At 45.8% G+C, this 16603-nt stretch overlaps 1 protein-coding gene across 1 annotated transcript; it reads left to right on the top strand.

Moving 5' to 3' along the window:
• The first annotated feature begins 4822 nt into the window (after positions 1–4822).
• On the top strand, positions 4823–15862 carry LOC106708392 (potassium voltage-gated channel protein eag). The gene is made up of 15 exons (XM_045681108.1): positions 4823–4901; positions 5573–5693; positions 5877–5989; positions 6963–7094; positions 8257–8387; positions 9675–10070; positions 10759–11182; positions 12425–12624; positions 12777–13029; positions 13629–13840; positions 13958–14192; positions 14431–14645; positions 15049–15300; positions 15431–15613; positions 15752–15862. The coding sequence occupies exons 1-15, from the start codon at positions 4823–4825 to the stop codon at positions 15860–15862; spliced, it is 3057 nt and encodes a 1018-aa protein (XP_045537064.1).
• Positions 15863–16603: the final 741 nt, after the last annotated feature.

The raw sequence follows: 16603 nt of genomic DNA, 5'->3' as shown, positions 1-16603 counted from the left end.
ACCATTGAGATGGTTGCATTGAAGTCAATATCTCAGATGTGCGATTGGCCACGAACGTTTTCCATCTGCTTGGGTGACTATTTAGCCAAGCTAAAACAACAGTAGAATCTGTCCAAGCAAAGATTTTATTCGTTGAAATCTGCAATACCTCCGCCGTTTCCATCAATAATTTTGAAAGGAGTACTGCCCCACACAATTCTAAACGAGGAATGCTGATCTGCTTTATAGGGGCAACTCTAGTCTTTGCAACTAACAAGGCAATGTTGACCTTGCCTGTGACATCCGTCATTCGCAAGTATACCACCGCTGAGTAGGCTGCCTTAGAAGCGTCACAAAAACCATGTAGCTCACGGTCATCGTTGGAGTTCGTGCCAAGCCAGCGTGGAATAGCGATCTGGGTAAGATGAGACAATTCCTGTCGGTAAGTATTCCATTCTTGTTTCAACTCAGGATTTAATTCTTCATCCCACTCAATTCCAGCGAGCCATAATTTTTGGATAAATATTTTTGCTATCACTACACTCGGAGCTAGCCATCCTAGAGGATCGAACAAACGTGCTATATTTGAAATTACAGCTCTTTTTGTTACAGGTGCAGTCGTCTGCGGTGGAAGATTCACCGTATACTGGAATGCATCTATGCTGCGGTTCCAAGATAGTCCTAAAATTTTAATAACATTGTCTATTTTATGATCTATTCCCTTATCTTCTATGTCCTTATTATTTTTTTCTCCTTGTTGGCTTGTTCTAGTTTCCATTTCCGTACATTGATCTATTTGTTTTTGACCTCCTTGTTGTTGAACTATTTGCTTTTGATCTAATTGATTTTGTATTCCTTGCCTCTCTGCTTCATTTATCTTATTTATAATTTCCTCATTATTACTGTTCCACTTTTGCAATAAAAATCCCCCCTTTCCTAACAATTCTGTCATTTCCTTATAAATTGCTAGTCCTTCTTCTACATTATAGCATCCAGTCATTAAATCATCCATGTAAAAGCAATTTAAAACCTTCTCGGCTGCTAGCGGATATATTTTACCTTCATCGTAAACAATCTGGTGAAGTGTTCTGACTGCCTGGTAAGGAGCTGAAGTGGTTCCAAACGTTACTGTCAGCAATTCGTAATCCCTTATTTCTTTATTTGGACTATCACGCCAGAGTATTCGTTGGTATTTGGTGTCCTCATCAGCTATCCTTATCTGACGGTACATTTTAACAATATCTGCCACTAGACCAATAGGATGAACTCTCCATCTCAACACAGTATGTCTCAAGTCTGCTTGCAATGATGGACCGGCTATGAGTGTATCATTTAACGAAACACCTGACTTATATTTTTCCGATGCATTGAAAACTACCCTTACCTTGGTAGTTGTTTTGTCATTCCGTATCACTGCATGGTGAGGTAAGTATACAGCAACATCCCTTTTATTATCATTTACAGGTCTCATGTGATCCAATTGTAAGTATTCTTTTATTACACTTGTGTACCTTTCCTTTAGCTCTTTGTCCTTTTCTAACCTTTTTTCTAATGATTTAAATTTTATTTCAGCTACGGAACGAGTATCTTCAAATTGAGGGTCCTCAATGCGGAATGGTAATCTTACTACGTATCTACCATCTTCTCGTCTTGAGGTAGTAGCGGCATAAAATTCTTCACATTTTTGTTCATCTGGGGTAAGTATCTTTTTATTATTAATTTGTTCTTCAATTTCCCAGAATCGCTTGAGAACATCTTCTTCTCTTATTTGTGTATGCATTACATTAATATTATTGTGTGTGTAGTTAGAATTTTCATTTGAATTATTTACAGCACCTGATAAGATCCATCCGAAATTGGTGTTCTGCGCGATCAAGTTACTTGATGGACTTCTCCTTATACCTTCCTTCAGAATGCAGCTGTAAGCATCAGCTCCTAATAAAATATCAATTTTATTAGGTTGGTTGAACTGGGGATCGGCTAGATCATTACTTGATATATTGATACATTTTAAAATATCTTTGTTTATGCTCTGCTCCGGTAAATAAGACGTAATTTTCGTCAACACGTAAGCTGTTACTTGTAAATTGAAGTGCGGATCTATCCGAGATTGAATTTTTATTTGTACCATGTACCTTGCAACAGTTGAACTATTACCTAAGCCAGATACAATTCCTTGAATTGGAATTTTCGGAAGTCTTAGGTATTGAACTGTGGCCTCAGTGATTAAGCATGCTTGAGAGCCTTGGTCAAGCAATACTCTTACCAACTGAAAGTCACCCCCCTTGGACTCTGCTTTAACCAGTGCTGTAGCTAATAAAACCTGTCGAGTTCTAGGTACTTTATTGGTAGATAAACACGCAACAACATGATCAACACTAGCCGAAGAGCTAGCATCAACAGTCATCACATTAGCTCGTATATCCTGATCTTTCCTTACGGACTCACCACTTGGGTGTAGTAAAGAATGGTGCCGTTTTAGACACACTTTACAATTTGTCTGTTTCTTACAATTGTAAACACTATGATTGCTACCCAAACAATTAAAACATATGTTATGTTTTACAACAAAGTCCCGTCTTGAGTCAACTGGTTGGTTCGCGAACTTCTTACAGAAACACAATTTGTGTGAATCAGAGCAATATTCACAGCGAATCTTGCTTGAACTTGTCGTTACCATTGCCTTAGGAACATGGGACCTGGTGACCTGATGAACCTTGTTTGGCTCTATCCTTTCAAAGGCGCGAAAACGATTCTCTAAAAAGGTGGCAAATTGTTCGTAGGTAGGTAATTCATTGATGTCGTTACTATTAGTAGTTAACTCCCATTGTTTCCGAGTTTCGGGATCAAGTTTAAAAGTGACTATGTGAATGATGATAATATCCCATGTAGATACATCGACATTTAAATTAGTAAGCGCACTAAGACAATCATTTGTTGTGTCGAGCAACTCTTTGAGACCAGCGGCAGACTCAACTAACATACGCTTTTGAGTAAACAATCTTTTTAGAATACAATTTGAGAGATATTTTTTATTACTATAGCGTTTTTCTAACTTGGCCCAACACTGGGCGTAATTCAAGTCAGAAATTTCTTTATGTCTTACAAATTGTTCTGCTTCGCCCGTAAGGTGCGATTTTAAGTAATGCATCTTTTCTACATTGTCTAAACTCTCATTTTTATCTACAAGGCACAAAAATAAATCCCGAAATGTCGTCCATTCGCTATATTTACCACTAAATGTGGGTATAGTGATTTTAGGTAACTTAACTGAACCTTTGCACTTGGAAGTATCATTTGAAACAGTTTTTTCTGACGAATTGACCGACCTACATTTATTCAACAATGATTTGAGTAAACACTTATAAGTAATATATGACTCTTCCGTACTATCATACATGTCTACCAATGTTTTACATTCTTCAGCTTTGAACTTTTCATGTAATTTAGTATTGTTTTCTTTAAACCGTGCCCAATCGTTTTCTAATAATTCAAGTCTTGTTTCCATATATTCTACGGTTAACCTATCCTTGGGACTCTTTTTAAAATTAGTGAAACCTCTTTGTATGACATTCTGAATGTCCTTTAAAACATTAACTAAACCCTCCATTATAATATTTTGTATACAAAAACCTTTACACTAAAATTATTTGAACATTCGAGATTGATCTAATAAGCAATAAATATTAAATACAGCAAACTACAACTAAGTTTCTAAAGCAAATAAATAGAATACTTTATATTATACACATGTAAAATATGAAAATGATTATAAGCAACATAAATTTAAAATAATGCAAAACGTTTACAAGTGTTTAAAAGGTAAGTTTACTACCCGCAGAAATCGGCATAGATTCCCCGTTCCTCCGTTTTTGTATAAAATTACACTAAGTCTAACATGCACACAGTATTATAACTAAAACAATTAACAACTAAAATCTACTAATTTAAAGTTCAAACGAATTTCTAAATTCTATTTCTTCAACAATTTTCTAAGTTAAAATCTTCATGTATATAAGGTTCAAAATCTCTTGATCTAATTCACTTGCACTATTTATTGTATGTATTAAATTGTACTTACAGTTGCACTTCACTGACTCACTCACTCTGTGATCGATATGCGTCACGTCCAAGTGTCGGGTGGCGCCCTCTGTGACGCCCGTTGACCTTGTCTTGAACTCCACCGGTAGGCGCTTGTGAACTGCTACCTCCTGGCGATGACGCGTACTCCTTTGCAGCGATCCACTGCGAGTACACGCTGGTGTGGCCAAATGAGCCACGAATCCAAACAATACCGGGAACAATCCGGCTCGAAGGACCAAATATTTAACACTTCGCGTGTTTTCTTGACAGCTCCTCGAAATTTGTGAACTACTAGAAGGGTCAATAATTAAATAAAACCACAACTGTATTCTGATCTGAGCGTGTCTTTATTTTTAACTCGCGGTCCGTATACATTACCACGCTAACCAAACCATAGTGCGATCTAATAAGAACACTACGCCATCTAACGACCTAAGTGATTACAATATGTGAGTTGCATCTTGAACAATTCCCGAATTGATTCTTTCCTCGGGAATCTACCTAGCTCGCGAGCTCGCGACCGTGAATGAGTACAAGTTCTTTGTATTTAATTTCTACCCCACAAAATAATTAAGATGTTTTAATTTTACTAGATCTCTTCGGAGGCAAAGAAATCGAAGATAAATTAGTAGTCAGAGCAGTGCAAGTACGACGCTGCAGACGGCGTTCGCTTGCGGCGGGTCTCGGCGGGTCTCGGCGGGTCTCGGCGGGTCGCGGCGGGTCGCGGCGGGTCGCGCGAGGCATGTGACGCGACGCCGGCATGCCGGGCGGCCGCCGGGGGCTAGTGGCCCCACAAAACACATTCCTGGAAAACATCATCCGCCGATCCTCATCACAACGTCAGTATCACTAACAATTTTTGTCAAAGCTTGCCCTGGTAATGATAACAAAATACAAAATATTAAAATTACACATATACGGTTATTTTAATTACCAGAAAAAAAAATTGGTAATGTAGAGTAGATAATATAAGATATTATAATAAATATGTAGTCATTATTTTTTTACTCAACCATGATAAAGTTAAAAACAAATAAAATTTTTAATAAATCGTGTAAAAACATGGTCACAATAATTTTTACAAACAAAATAGACCGAGTCATTTTATTATTGAAAATGTCTTGGTCGTCGTCGTGAGATGAACTGAGTGCGCCGGGAATAAGTAAATGTAAATGTCATTGCGGCTTTTCATGAATAGAAAGGGGCGGGAACAAGCGATTTCTTTGTATGTGCGCGCACGCACATTGATTTATTAATTGCACTCGAATAATAAGTCATTTTTCAAGGAAAGGTATCGATGTTGTTTTACATTTTTTATTTATTTAATAACTATGACCAGTATCGCTAATAAATAAGGCCATATTTTCATTTTTCAGGTAATTAAAAATAGCCCTGTATAAAAAATAACTGCCTGTTTTAATTGATACGTTGCATTCGTTATGTTATGTGACGGGGCGGCGGTGGCGGCGGTGGCGGCGGTGGCGGCGGTGGCGGCGTCGGCGTCGCGCAGCAGACAGCAGTTTCCTGCTGGCCAACGCGCAGATCGTCGACTACCCCATTGTGTACTGCAACGAGACCTTCTGCAAGATGAGCGGCTACAACCGAGCCGAGGTCATGCAGAAGTCGTGCAGGTGAGCTCTGGCACTTTCACTATGGCTAAGGGTTCATTATTCCCCGATACCTTCGACATTATGCGGACACAGTCCAGTAACATCTCCACATCTCGTGTCGACTAATATTAATGTATGAGGAGGCATGTGTGAGGTGAGGGTGCGGGCAAGGGCGAGGTGAACTGACGCACGAGCGTGCTGCAGGTGCAGCTGGATGTACGGCGAGCTGACGGAGAAGGAGGCCGTGCAGCGCGTGGATCGCGCACTGGACCACCACCTGGCCGACCAGTTCGAGATCCTGCTTTACAAGAAAAACCGTTCGTATAATTGGTTCTCTACTTTATCGCTAATCGCCCGCATGACAGCTGCCATCCAAAGATAACGATGCCATCTGATCTTCTGTCTATATAAAAAAATAGTGTTTGTTTTATTTGTCTCCTCGGTGTTCCTAAATAGAACGGATAATGAAAGTTTGATGAATGTTCCGAGAAGTTCGGTGAATGTTGTCACCTAAAAATGAAATAAAAATGGTTTTTCATATTAAAAAAAAAAACTTTTTCTTGTACTAAATCTTTGGCTTTGGCCTCGCAACGCATGCCGGCTTCAGTCAGCCGTTTGTAAGAAATAATCTAAGAATATTCCTTATCAATAATTTTTATCAAAATCGGACCACCAGGGGCGGAGATTCGCAGTAACACACATAAAAAAAAATGTGAGCCGTAATGGGACGCCTGGCAGATGTGAAACATCGTGTGTGTACAAGTAATATGCATAAAATATTAAATATTATAATTAAATAAATAAATAAAAATAAATAACATTAAATATTATTAAAATAAAATATATATATATGTATACCTCAGTATAGCTTGGCGACCCGTCGCCACGACAAGCGTCGCCAACCCAACGATTCGGTTTACAAGTGATCCTATAAATCAAAAAAAAATCAGTCGAATTGATAACCTCCTTCTTTTTTAAGTCGGCTAAAAATAAATACCTAACATGGTTGGTAGAGTCCACAGTTTGCCTCTTAACCGGTGCCAAGTTTTCGAGCGAGAAGAAATTATGATATTAACAGGAAGATGACAGTATCAAAACATCGAAGAATAGCAAAAATCATATCCCGTTTTGTAATGAACAATACAAGCCTCACGAAACATATAGTTTCTTAGTTTAATATTTACTGTATACCTACTTATGTGTAAATTATAACATCTAATTATTACAAGAAAACGAACACGACCATTATTATCAACGGAGGCGAATAATATTCAATATGGTGCGGCGCAGGCACGCCGCTATGGCTGCTCGTGCACGTGGCGCCGATCCGCAACGAGCGCGAGCTGGTCGTGCTGTTCCTACTCACTTTCCGCGATATCACTGCGCTCAAGCAGCCGATCGACGCCGACGACCCCAAAGGAGGTGAGTCTCAGTGCCGCTCTCTACTGTCTTACGTGTACTTCTTTTTGTGCAGCAGTCGCCGCCAGTGCATGCGAGTGAATAGTCTTAGAGACGGGGAAGATTGACCTTTACCCATCCGATAATTAGATGAGACATATTTTTCATAAAATATTATTGATTAACAAACAAGCCTATGACAGCTTGCATATCGAAAAGAGTTCGTGACAATTTTTAAATAAAAAAATTTCATCAATTTTCAAGGAACTAGACTTAACTCAGACTTTCTATGAATTTAGTAAGAAATGTATATTTTTATTAAAATATGTATCATCTGGATTTCACATGAGTGGGGGTCCATCTTCTACGTCTCCTCTCCTACACTCCTGTACGATACCATTCGTATGAATTCTGGGCGCGGCTGCCGCTTTGTGGAAAAAGATATTAAAATTATGACGCTTCTTTCTCTCCTACATAGATTTATTTAAATATACGCATTAGCGGTCCTCGCGACTTTGTCCGTGTGGAATATTGTCTTTGGGTGGCATTTTTACTTATTAATATTGTAAATGAAAATTTTTAGATGGATGGATGTTTGTTATTATGTATGTCCGAAACGGCTAAACTAGCGGCTAATTAGCAATAGATGTAGACCATAGCTTGAAAGAACACAGAGGCTACTAATCAAGTTTTTTTTTATGTTCCGCGCGGACGGAGTCTGCTAGTATACTTATAAAACATCCACATAAACCTTACATGTTTATATAAAATTTCATCGCCCTATTCCCTATTGTTGTTTTACACCCTTGAGGGTAAAAATTTAAAAAACTTAATTTCATATTTATTTATATCGAATCAACGGCCATAAAATAAGTTTCAAGCTGTAAAAATGACAAAACTTCCATGCAACTTTTCATCGCCGTCTTTCAAATCCTTAAAACCGCCTATGTCTGTTCTCAGGCCCTAGGCTATCTGTGTACCGATTTTAATTTAAACAGATTCAGTGTTCTTTCGCATTTGTAATATTAAGTAAAAATTTAATTATATTTATATTAAATTGTTTAAACTTTCGTGAGACATAATAATTAATTCATTAAGAAAAGGTTTGAGTTAAGCCGTTTCTTAATGAATATATTTATTTATCAATTCAAAATGCTTTGATGTAACGCGGTGTGGTCGTGCGCAGGGCTGTCGAAGTTCGCGAAGCTGGCGCGCAGCGTGACGCGGTCGCGCTCGGTGCTGGTGTCGGCACTACCGGCGCTCAAGGAGCCGGCGCGGCAGAGCCAGCTCGCGCATGTCAGTACCAACGCGCACCATGTACGCACCATCCGCACTCCTTTCTTCCGCTTCTCTGGTCTCGTTGCCGCACCTCGCCGCCGCCGCACCTCGCCGCCGCCGCACCTCGCCGCCGCCGCCACGGACGATCCGACGTCTCCGCAGCTAGACTAATCGTGTTCACCTTCACTCTGCGGTACTTGCTAGTTGTCACGTAGCTATCCCGTGCACCGGCCGCCGGTGTCGCGCCGGTGACGCGCCGGTGACGCGGCGGTGACGCGGCGGTGACGCGGCGTGCCACAGTCGCAGCCGCACGGGACTCGCGTGCGACGCATACCGTGCAAGAGCAACTCGGCCGACGCTGACGCTGTCGCATCATTCGGTTCTCGTAGTAGAAAGTTGCTTGTATACTTATTAATCCTAGACTAGATTTATTCCTGTCATTTTGTTACTTAAAATCCGAATGGTGCGATTTAGTTTTGCAGACGATGATGGATGATGGAACACTAATTTGGATAAATCGAGTTAACTTATATTCGTTAAAATTAATATATAAACTATAAAGAAAACAGCGTGAGTAAAATTTAGTTTATATTGGCTGTTGCCCGCGACTTCGTCCGCGCATCAGTTGCACCCATGGGCCGGCTTGAACGGTGAAATACCTCGACTTCACATAAGACAGACGTGAAAAGCCAAGTGGAAGCAATTCCGCGTTTCATCTGATGAGTGTGCATGCAGGAAATCTGATTTTAGGTCCCTTTCCCTTCCTACCACTGTCTTATAAGGAAAATATGGGAATGGGAAATATCCTCTTTCTATACTTACCCTACTCGGTCAATTAAAGGTAGGCAACGCATCAGCAATTATGGATGGCTGTAGGCAGCGGTCGCTTCGCTATTTCGGCGAATTCAGGTGGCCGCTTACTTGTTTGCCACCTTATGATATAATATCTCGTCCTAACTTTGGATGCACGCATTTAGTAGAAATAGTTTCTGTCGTACAAACCGTAAACAATCCAATTTTACACAAAAATGTTGTTACACTCCAACAAATAAATTGTACTACGCTCTGACTTCTCCAATGACCCGAATTAGTTATCTGTTTTAAATACCTACAAAATAAATTTTAAGTACATGTCCTCTGCCTCAGCCCCGTTGCCCTCAGCAGTGCTCGGTATGACAAGTGTGTGTGTGAGTGTGTGTAAGTGAGGGTGCGAGTGAGGGTGCGAGTGAGGGTGCGAGTGGGGGTGCGAGTGAGGGTGTCGGGGCGAGCCCGCGTGCTACACCGTGTGCTACACCGTAGTGCTGCGCGGCGCGCGGCGTGTGGCAGGTGCTGTCGCTGTCGGGCGACGTGCTGCCGCAGTACCGGCAGGAGGCGCCCAAGACTCCGCCGCATATCCTGCTGCACTACTGCGCGTTCAAGGCCATCTGGGACTGGATCATCCTCTGCTTGACTTTCTACACGGCCATCATGGTGCCGTACAACGTGGCCTTCAAGAACAAGACGAGCGAGGACGTGTCGCTGCTCGTCATCGACTCAATCGTGGACGTCGTCTTCTTCATTGACATCGTGCTCAACTTCCACACGACCTTCGTGGGCCCCGGCGGCGAGGTGGTCAGCGACCCCAAGGTCATCCGCAAGAATTACTTCAAGTCTTGGTTCCTCATCGACCTGCTCTCCTGCCTACCCTACGATGTATTCAACGCGTTCGACCACGACGAAGATGTGAGTAGCCTTGCCTTTGCTAACTTACCCACTCGCACCTCGCCTTAACCATACCTACTCCCCTGTACCCATTCTTACCTCGCCATACTCACTCATATCTTTATACATTCATATATTATGTATTATAGGGATGTGTTTTTTTTATATATAGACGCAAAAAATATCGATTTCAAATATAGTTCTTGTACATCGTCTTTAACCCAGGTTTATATTCAAAATAGTGAGTGCATTAAAATGGTTATTGCATACTTTAACCCAATTACTTATTTAAAGAAGCCATAGTGAAGCGCGCGCTAGAAAGATATCAAACCCGTAGAATATTCTATTTGTGTGAGAAAGAATTAATATTTAATTTTGAGTATTTGAAATGTGTCCAACATTTCCATAGTGGAAGTTAACAGTTGATATCGGTTGGAGTTGTCGATCGCCGAACAATTGTGACGTCAGTGTCACATTCCACCAGAATGATTCGATGTAGAATCAGTCGTCAAAATGTCAATAATAAAAGCTCTATTTAAGAAATCAGAGGTCATGACTGGAACGTTACGACATATTTTGGCAAATTATAAATGGGTGGCGTCCACGATTAGTCGGTGACATTTAAAATTTTGTACCCCGTTACGTCCTCCGAGGTGTTGGAGCGCGCGGGCGGCCTGTAGAGCCGACTGACTGTGTCGTCGTGTGGCAGGGCATCGGCAGCCTGTTCAGCGCGCTGAAGGTGGTGCGGCTGCTGCGGCTGGGCCGCGTGGTGCGCAAGCTGGACCGCTACCTGGAGTACGGCGCCGCCATGCTCATCCTGCTGCTATGCTTCTACATGCTGGTGGCGCACTGGCTGGCCTGCGTGTGGTACAGCATCGGCCGCTCGGACGCCGACTCTGGCCTGCAATACTCCTGGCTCTGGAAACTGGCCAATGTCACGCAGAGCCCTTACTCGTACGTGTGGTCCAACGAGTCGGACGGGCCCGAACTGGTGAACGGACCCTCGCGCAAGACGATGTATGTCACCGCACTGTACTTCACCATGACCTGCATGACCTCCGTGGGCTTCGGCAACGTCGCCGCCGAGACCGATAACGAGAAGATCTTCACCATCTGCATGATGATAGTCGCAGGTGACGGAATTCTTCTCTTATTAGCCGGAGCACGCGGCGCGACCCCCCCGCAGCTCGCTGCCCCGGGGGCCGCGCTTTTCCTTCCTACTCCCTCCTCTTTCCTATCTCCTGTATTTGTGTTGTTCATAAGCGTGAGACAGTTTTTTTGTTATTTATTTGATAAATGAATTTCATTTATTTCATAAACTAATTTGCAGCACAACGTGCAATGCAACTTTTCAACGATTGGTACGAAGAATAGGAGATAGAGTACGGCGGGGTCGTATTTTACTGCACGTTGTGATGCAAGTTAACTATGCCGGCTTGTTACTTTACCATCCCATACTACTCGACACGACGTGTTCAACTGCGTCTCCCTTCCTGGAATTAAATATATAAAAGTATATATTTTACAAATCTTATATACTTTTATGGATTTAATACTTACCTTTACCTATGGAGTGTTTATTTTATTTGTGCATTTCAGTACTACTATATGTTGTTTTCTGAGTTGACCCCCCCGTCCCCCTCCCCGCCTCCGCCCTCGCCACCTGTGCAGGCCCACGAAGCGTCGCGGTCTCCGTCAGGGGAAGCATCGCGCGGCAAAAACAAACCCATAACGAATGAATACAAAATAATAAAGCGCGTGCCGCGCGCGTTACATTCACACATTGAAACTTACATACTTAATGATCAGGGTTATTATCATAACTAACTTTAACATATATATTTACATTGAGCGTATTCTGCTATATCTTTTTGATTTTATTGTAAGCTAATATTTATGTATTATATGTTGTTTTTATAAGAAGACGAGCACAAACTATTTCAGAGTCGTTTCAACAACATCGGTCTTGAGATTTCCTCTACGTTTGCATCCGGAGTTTACCCTCCTTGGAGTTTGGTAGACGACGAAATATCTGATATAACAAGACCCATGTTCCTAACACTCGATACACTCTCGTTTCGTTATTAAATTGTCCAAGAAACAACATAGTAAATATCTGAAGACGACAAGGCCGACCCTCCCTCAATTGGTTCGCGACCACATCTCGGCACCATCTGCGGCTACTCCTGGCAAAAAATGCAAACGTAGGCCAAATGCCTATAATCTTTTCAGAGGGTAGTATTTACTGTTAAGATGTTATTGATGAAGTACTCTGAAAAACTTATGGGGAACATTATATGTTAACTTGTGAAATATCCCGGAGGCTAGAGGCGCCTTGCCCGCGCAGCCCTAACGTGTGAGCTTGCGGCCCGCAGCGCTGCTGTACGCGACGATATTCGGCCACGTGACCACCATCATCCAGCAGATGACCTCGGCGACCGCCAAGTACCACGACATGCTCAACAATGTGCGGGAGTTTATGAAGCTGCACGAGGTGCCAAAGGCGCTCAGTGAGCGCGTTATGGACTACGTCGTCTCCACCTGGGCCATGACCAAGGGCCTCGACACCGACAAGGTGCGTACTTGTAGCGCTTTAATGAAGCGTCGGCTTCGTCGTCGTAACGCTTTCAGTGTGACAAAGAGCCACGGAGATGGATGGCAAGTTATGAGAGAGACAGCGGGAGGTGGGTTAGCGTAGGATTAGCGCGGGCGGTGTGTGTGTCGCAGGTGCTGAACTATTGCCCGAAGGACATGAAGGCAGACATCTGCGTGCACCTGAACCGCAAGGTATTCAACGAGCACCCGGCCTTCCGACTGGCGTCGGACGGCTGCCTGCGTGCGCTGGCCATGCACTTTCACATGTCGCACTCAGCGCCCGGCGACCTGCTCTACCACACGGGCGAGTCTATCGACTCGCTGTGCTTCATCGTCACCGGCTCGCTGGAGGTCATCCAGGACGACGAGGTCGTCGCCATACTCGGTGAGGGACCCACATTATATGCTTTCTAATGCAATACAAACACTATAATTAAAACATTTTAAACTTATATTTATCCGATCTTATAAAAAACACATTATTTGAGTGATGTTCTTAACAGAGTGCCATCGGAGTCGGGTGGCCGTGCAAACATTTGTTGCCTGTTACTTTTTTGTCTCGGGTGCCGAACACCATCAAAAACTTAGCAAGCTGATTTGCCTGTGTAGAAATGAAAAGTAAAAATTTTCCCGGAAATAAAGGCGAAGTCCAAATGAGCGCGCGATCTCGCGATGCAACATCATATTGTGACGTGTACGTTAAATAATTATAGACAGAAAAATATCATATTCTTGTACATCCAATGTACATCTGTTTATATGTTGTGATGACTGAGATAGTTGCTAACTGTTAGGCACCAAAACACCATGATGTTCCGCGCGGTGGCGGGCGGTGCCGATGCCATGTAGTTACCATCGCTGGCGTCGCACGTCTGCTCCATTCTCAGTACAAAATGACGCGATACACTTTTTCACGATTTTAATATCTTCTTTAAGGTATCTAATTACAAAGTCAACGCATGTTAATATAAATAAATATCGCAGGCAAGGGTGACGTGTTCGGGGACTCGTTCTGGAAGGACACTGCGGTGGGCCAGTCGGCGGCCAACGTGCGCGCCCTCACCTACTGCGACCTGCACACCATCAAGCGCGACAGACTACTCGAGGTGCTCGACTTCTACCAGGCCTTCGCCAACAGCTTCGCGCGCAACCTCACGCTCACCTACAACCTGCGTCACCGCCTCATATTCCGTAAGGTAACTGCACGCCGCAGCTGCTCTTTCAGCAGCTCTCTCGAGCTATGTGCCTTTGCCCGGCGCGCGTGCAGCGCTGCACTGCTGGCGGTCTCGGCATTGTCGTGGCACCGTGTGCAGGTGGCGGACGTGCGCCGCGAGCGCGAGCTGATGGAGCGGCGCAAGCGCGAGCCGCAGCTGGAGCAGGCGCAGGACCATCTCGTGCGCAAGATATTTTCGCGGTTTCGGCGCGAGCGCAGCGTGGCTGCGGCGCCAGGCCCGCGCGCTTCCGCCGCGCCCACCGGAGCGCCAGCACCCGCCGCGCCCGCCGCGCCTACCGCGCCCACCGCGCCCACCGACGCCGCGAACACTCCCTGTGAGTACCTTTACTTTAAAAAAGTGTTCACGAATCGGACGACATATCAGTTCTCCTCGGCCGCTCCCCGAGACAAACGCACGCGCCCTCGCATCTCTTGTCGCTTTTATCGATTAAAACACCGTCGGCGAAAAAGTCGACGACCGGTGACTCGCAGCCATTGACCCTCAGCGGGCAGCGAAAAACAGTCGTCGAATGCAACTAAATGATCGTTTTACAGCGAACACTATCAACCCAGGTGGGGACGCGGAGCGCGGAGAGGGCGCTGCAGGGCCGGGGCCGGGGGCGGGGGCGGGAACAGCACGAGGCAAGTGGGGCCGGCTGTTGGCGGGCGGGTCGCTGGACGCGCCGGATGCGCCGCGCGCCGCCTTCACGCGCAGCCTGAGCGCGCGCGACCGCCCGCCGGCCGACGCCTCGGCCGCGGCCCCCGCACCCGCGCCTACCTCACTGAAGGTACATAAATATATTTTCATGTGCATCTCGATGCGGCCCCGATACTCATGCGACATTTTAAGTCTGTATGCCACCAGAGAGGATTGCGGTGCGAACACCACAACCACCATTTTAATAGCAACCGTAAATATCCGTCGGTCATACTCCTATCAATATAATATTATACATTTGTATATTATAACAAATTAATATCAATTGTGCAAATTTAAAAGATTGGTCTTGATTGAATTACTGAAAAACTGGCCATAACAATATTAATTTTTAGCAGGCCTCGCTTAGGGAAAATCTAAATACTGACATAGTGGCGGGGGCAGCCGTCGCAGCCGTCGTAGTGTCACTGTCAGCTCACGGTCACTGTCTTTCTATCATCAGTAAATGAATACTGATACAGTAATACTCGCAGGCTGCGTTCGGCCGCGGGCGCGCTGCCAGCGTGCTCAGCGCTGCCGTGGCGCGCCGCGACGCCATCGACGAGGAGACGGACGACAAGCGCACTATCCCCAGTCCGCTCGCCGCGCCCGCCGCACCCCCCGCGCCCACCGCGCCCGCCGCACCTCCCGCGCCCCCCACGCCCGCCGTGCCCGCCGCGCACGAGGCAGCGTTGGCCGAGCTGCGCCGAGACGTTCGTAATGAGGTGCAGAGGCTGCAGCAAAAGGTAAATGGTTTAAGTTTCTTACTAAAGTCGACGATTAACCATCATCCGGGCAAGCATCACTCGGCAAGAATCGCAAAAAAATTACCACTGCCACAGTTGTTCCCGCAAAGTTATATACGTTTGTATGCAGCTGGGCCGCGTGGAGGACCTGCTCACGTTCCTGGCGGCCAAGCTGGGGGCCGATCCGCCGCCCCCCGCGTCCACCGCGCCCCCCGTGCCCGCCGCGCCCCCCGTGCCCGCCGCGGTCACTTCCGCGCCCTCTGCGTCCTCCGACACCTCCGCCACGGCGGCGGCGCGAAAGCGGCGTTCCAAGGTTTGTTTGTTTTTTCGATCACGCTAGCGCTCACCACTGTTATAATCCTTCATCATGGCGATGAAGTACTCGGGGTGAATGTACTACGACCGTCGTGGCTGCTATCGAATGAGCCATTGTTTGATTCTATATTTACAGGCGCGAAGTAAAGGAGCGGCGCCTCAGGTGCCGACACCGACATCGCCGAGCGAGCCACCGAGCAGCCCGGGCGCGGGGGGCGCGGCGGGGCGCCGGCGCGAGTTCGTGTAGCGCGCGGCGGCGGGCGGCGCCACCGCCCCGTCCCGCGCCGCCCGCCGCGCGCCCCGCGCCCCCCTCGCCGTGCCCGACCCCGCCGAGGCGGGCACATGATCGACGCCCGCCGCCCGCTGTACATAGTCTTCACATCGATAGCTCTAGAGTGTGGAGCATTAAGCGATCGCCTAAAGCACCGCCACTCGCCGTTGCTGACAAGTTACAACCGTCGCGGCGACAGATAGCGTTGCTATGTAATCAATAGCTTCTAGCGGATATGACGTCACGACCGACTCGCTCGGCTGCGCCCCCCGCGCCCCCTGCGCACCCGCGCCCCCTGCACCCCGGCACGTGTCGCGTGACGGGCGAGACAAGAGCCACACAAATATCTAGCCTCAAAATTTCTAACAATATCATGTCATAAGTCCCTTTGGCAGCTTTTCACAGTTTTCATAGTTTTCATTCGTAATTAAACTAATAACACTTTCAAAAATCATTTCCTTTATGGCCCGTTTAGGGGCGGCACATGTCTGCGAATTACACAGTCTCCCATAACTCTGTTAAGACCTCCCCCAGGCCCAAATGCATGGGAAAAAAGGGGGCGCCGTAGAAATCTCGCCCAGTTCCGAAACGGGGGCATCGGTAATTGGCAGTGGGCAGTGGGATGTGGGCAGTGGGGTGTGGGATGTAGGCAGTGGGGTGTGGGCAGTGGGCAGTGGGGTGTGGGCATGGAGAGCGCGGGGGCGGCCGGGCGGGCGC

Source organism: Papilio machaon, chromosome 14 (assembly GCF_912999745.1).
Source record: "Papilio machaon chromosome 14, ilPapMach1.1, whole genome shotgun sequence".
Lineage (NCBI taxonomy): Eukaryota > Metazoa > Arthropoda > Insecta > Lepidoptera > Papilionidae > Papilio > Papilio machaon.
Note: the sequence above shows the minus strand (reverse complement) of the source record. Positions and strands in the feature narration are given on the sequence as shown.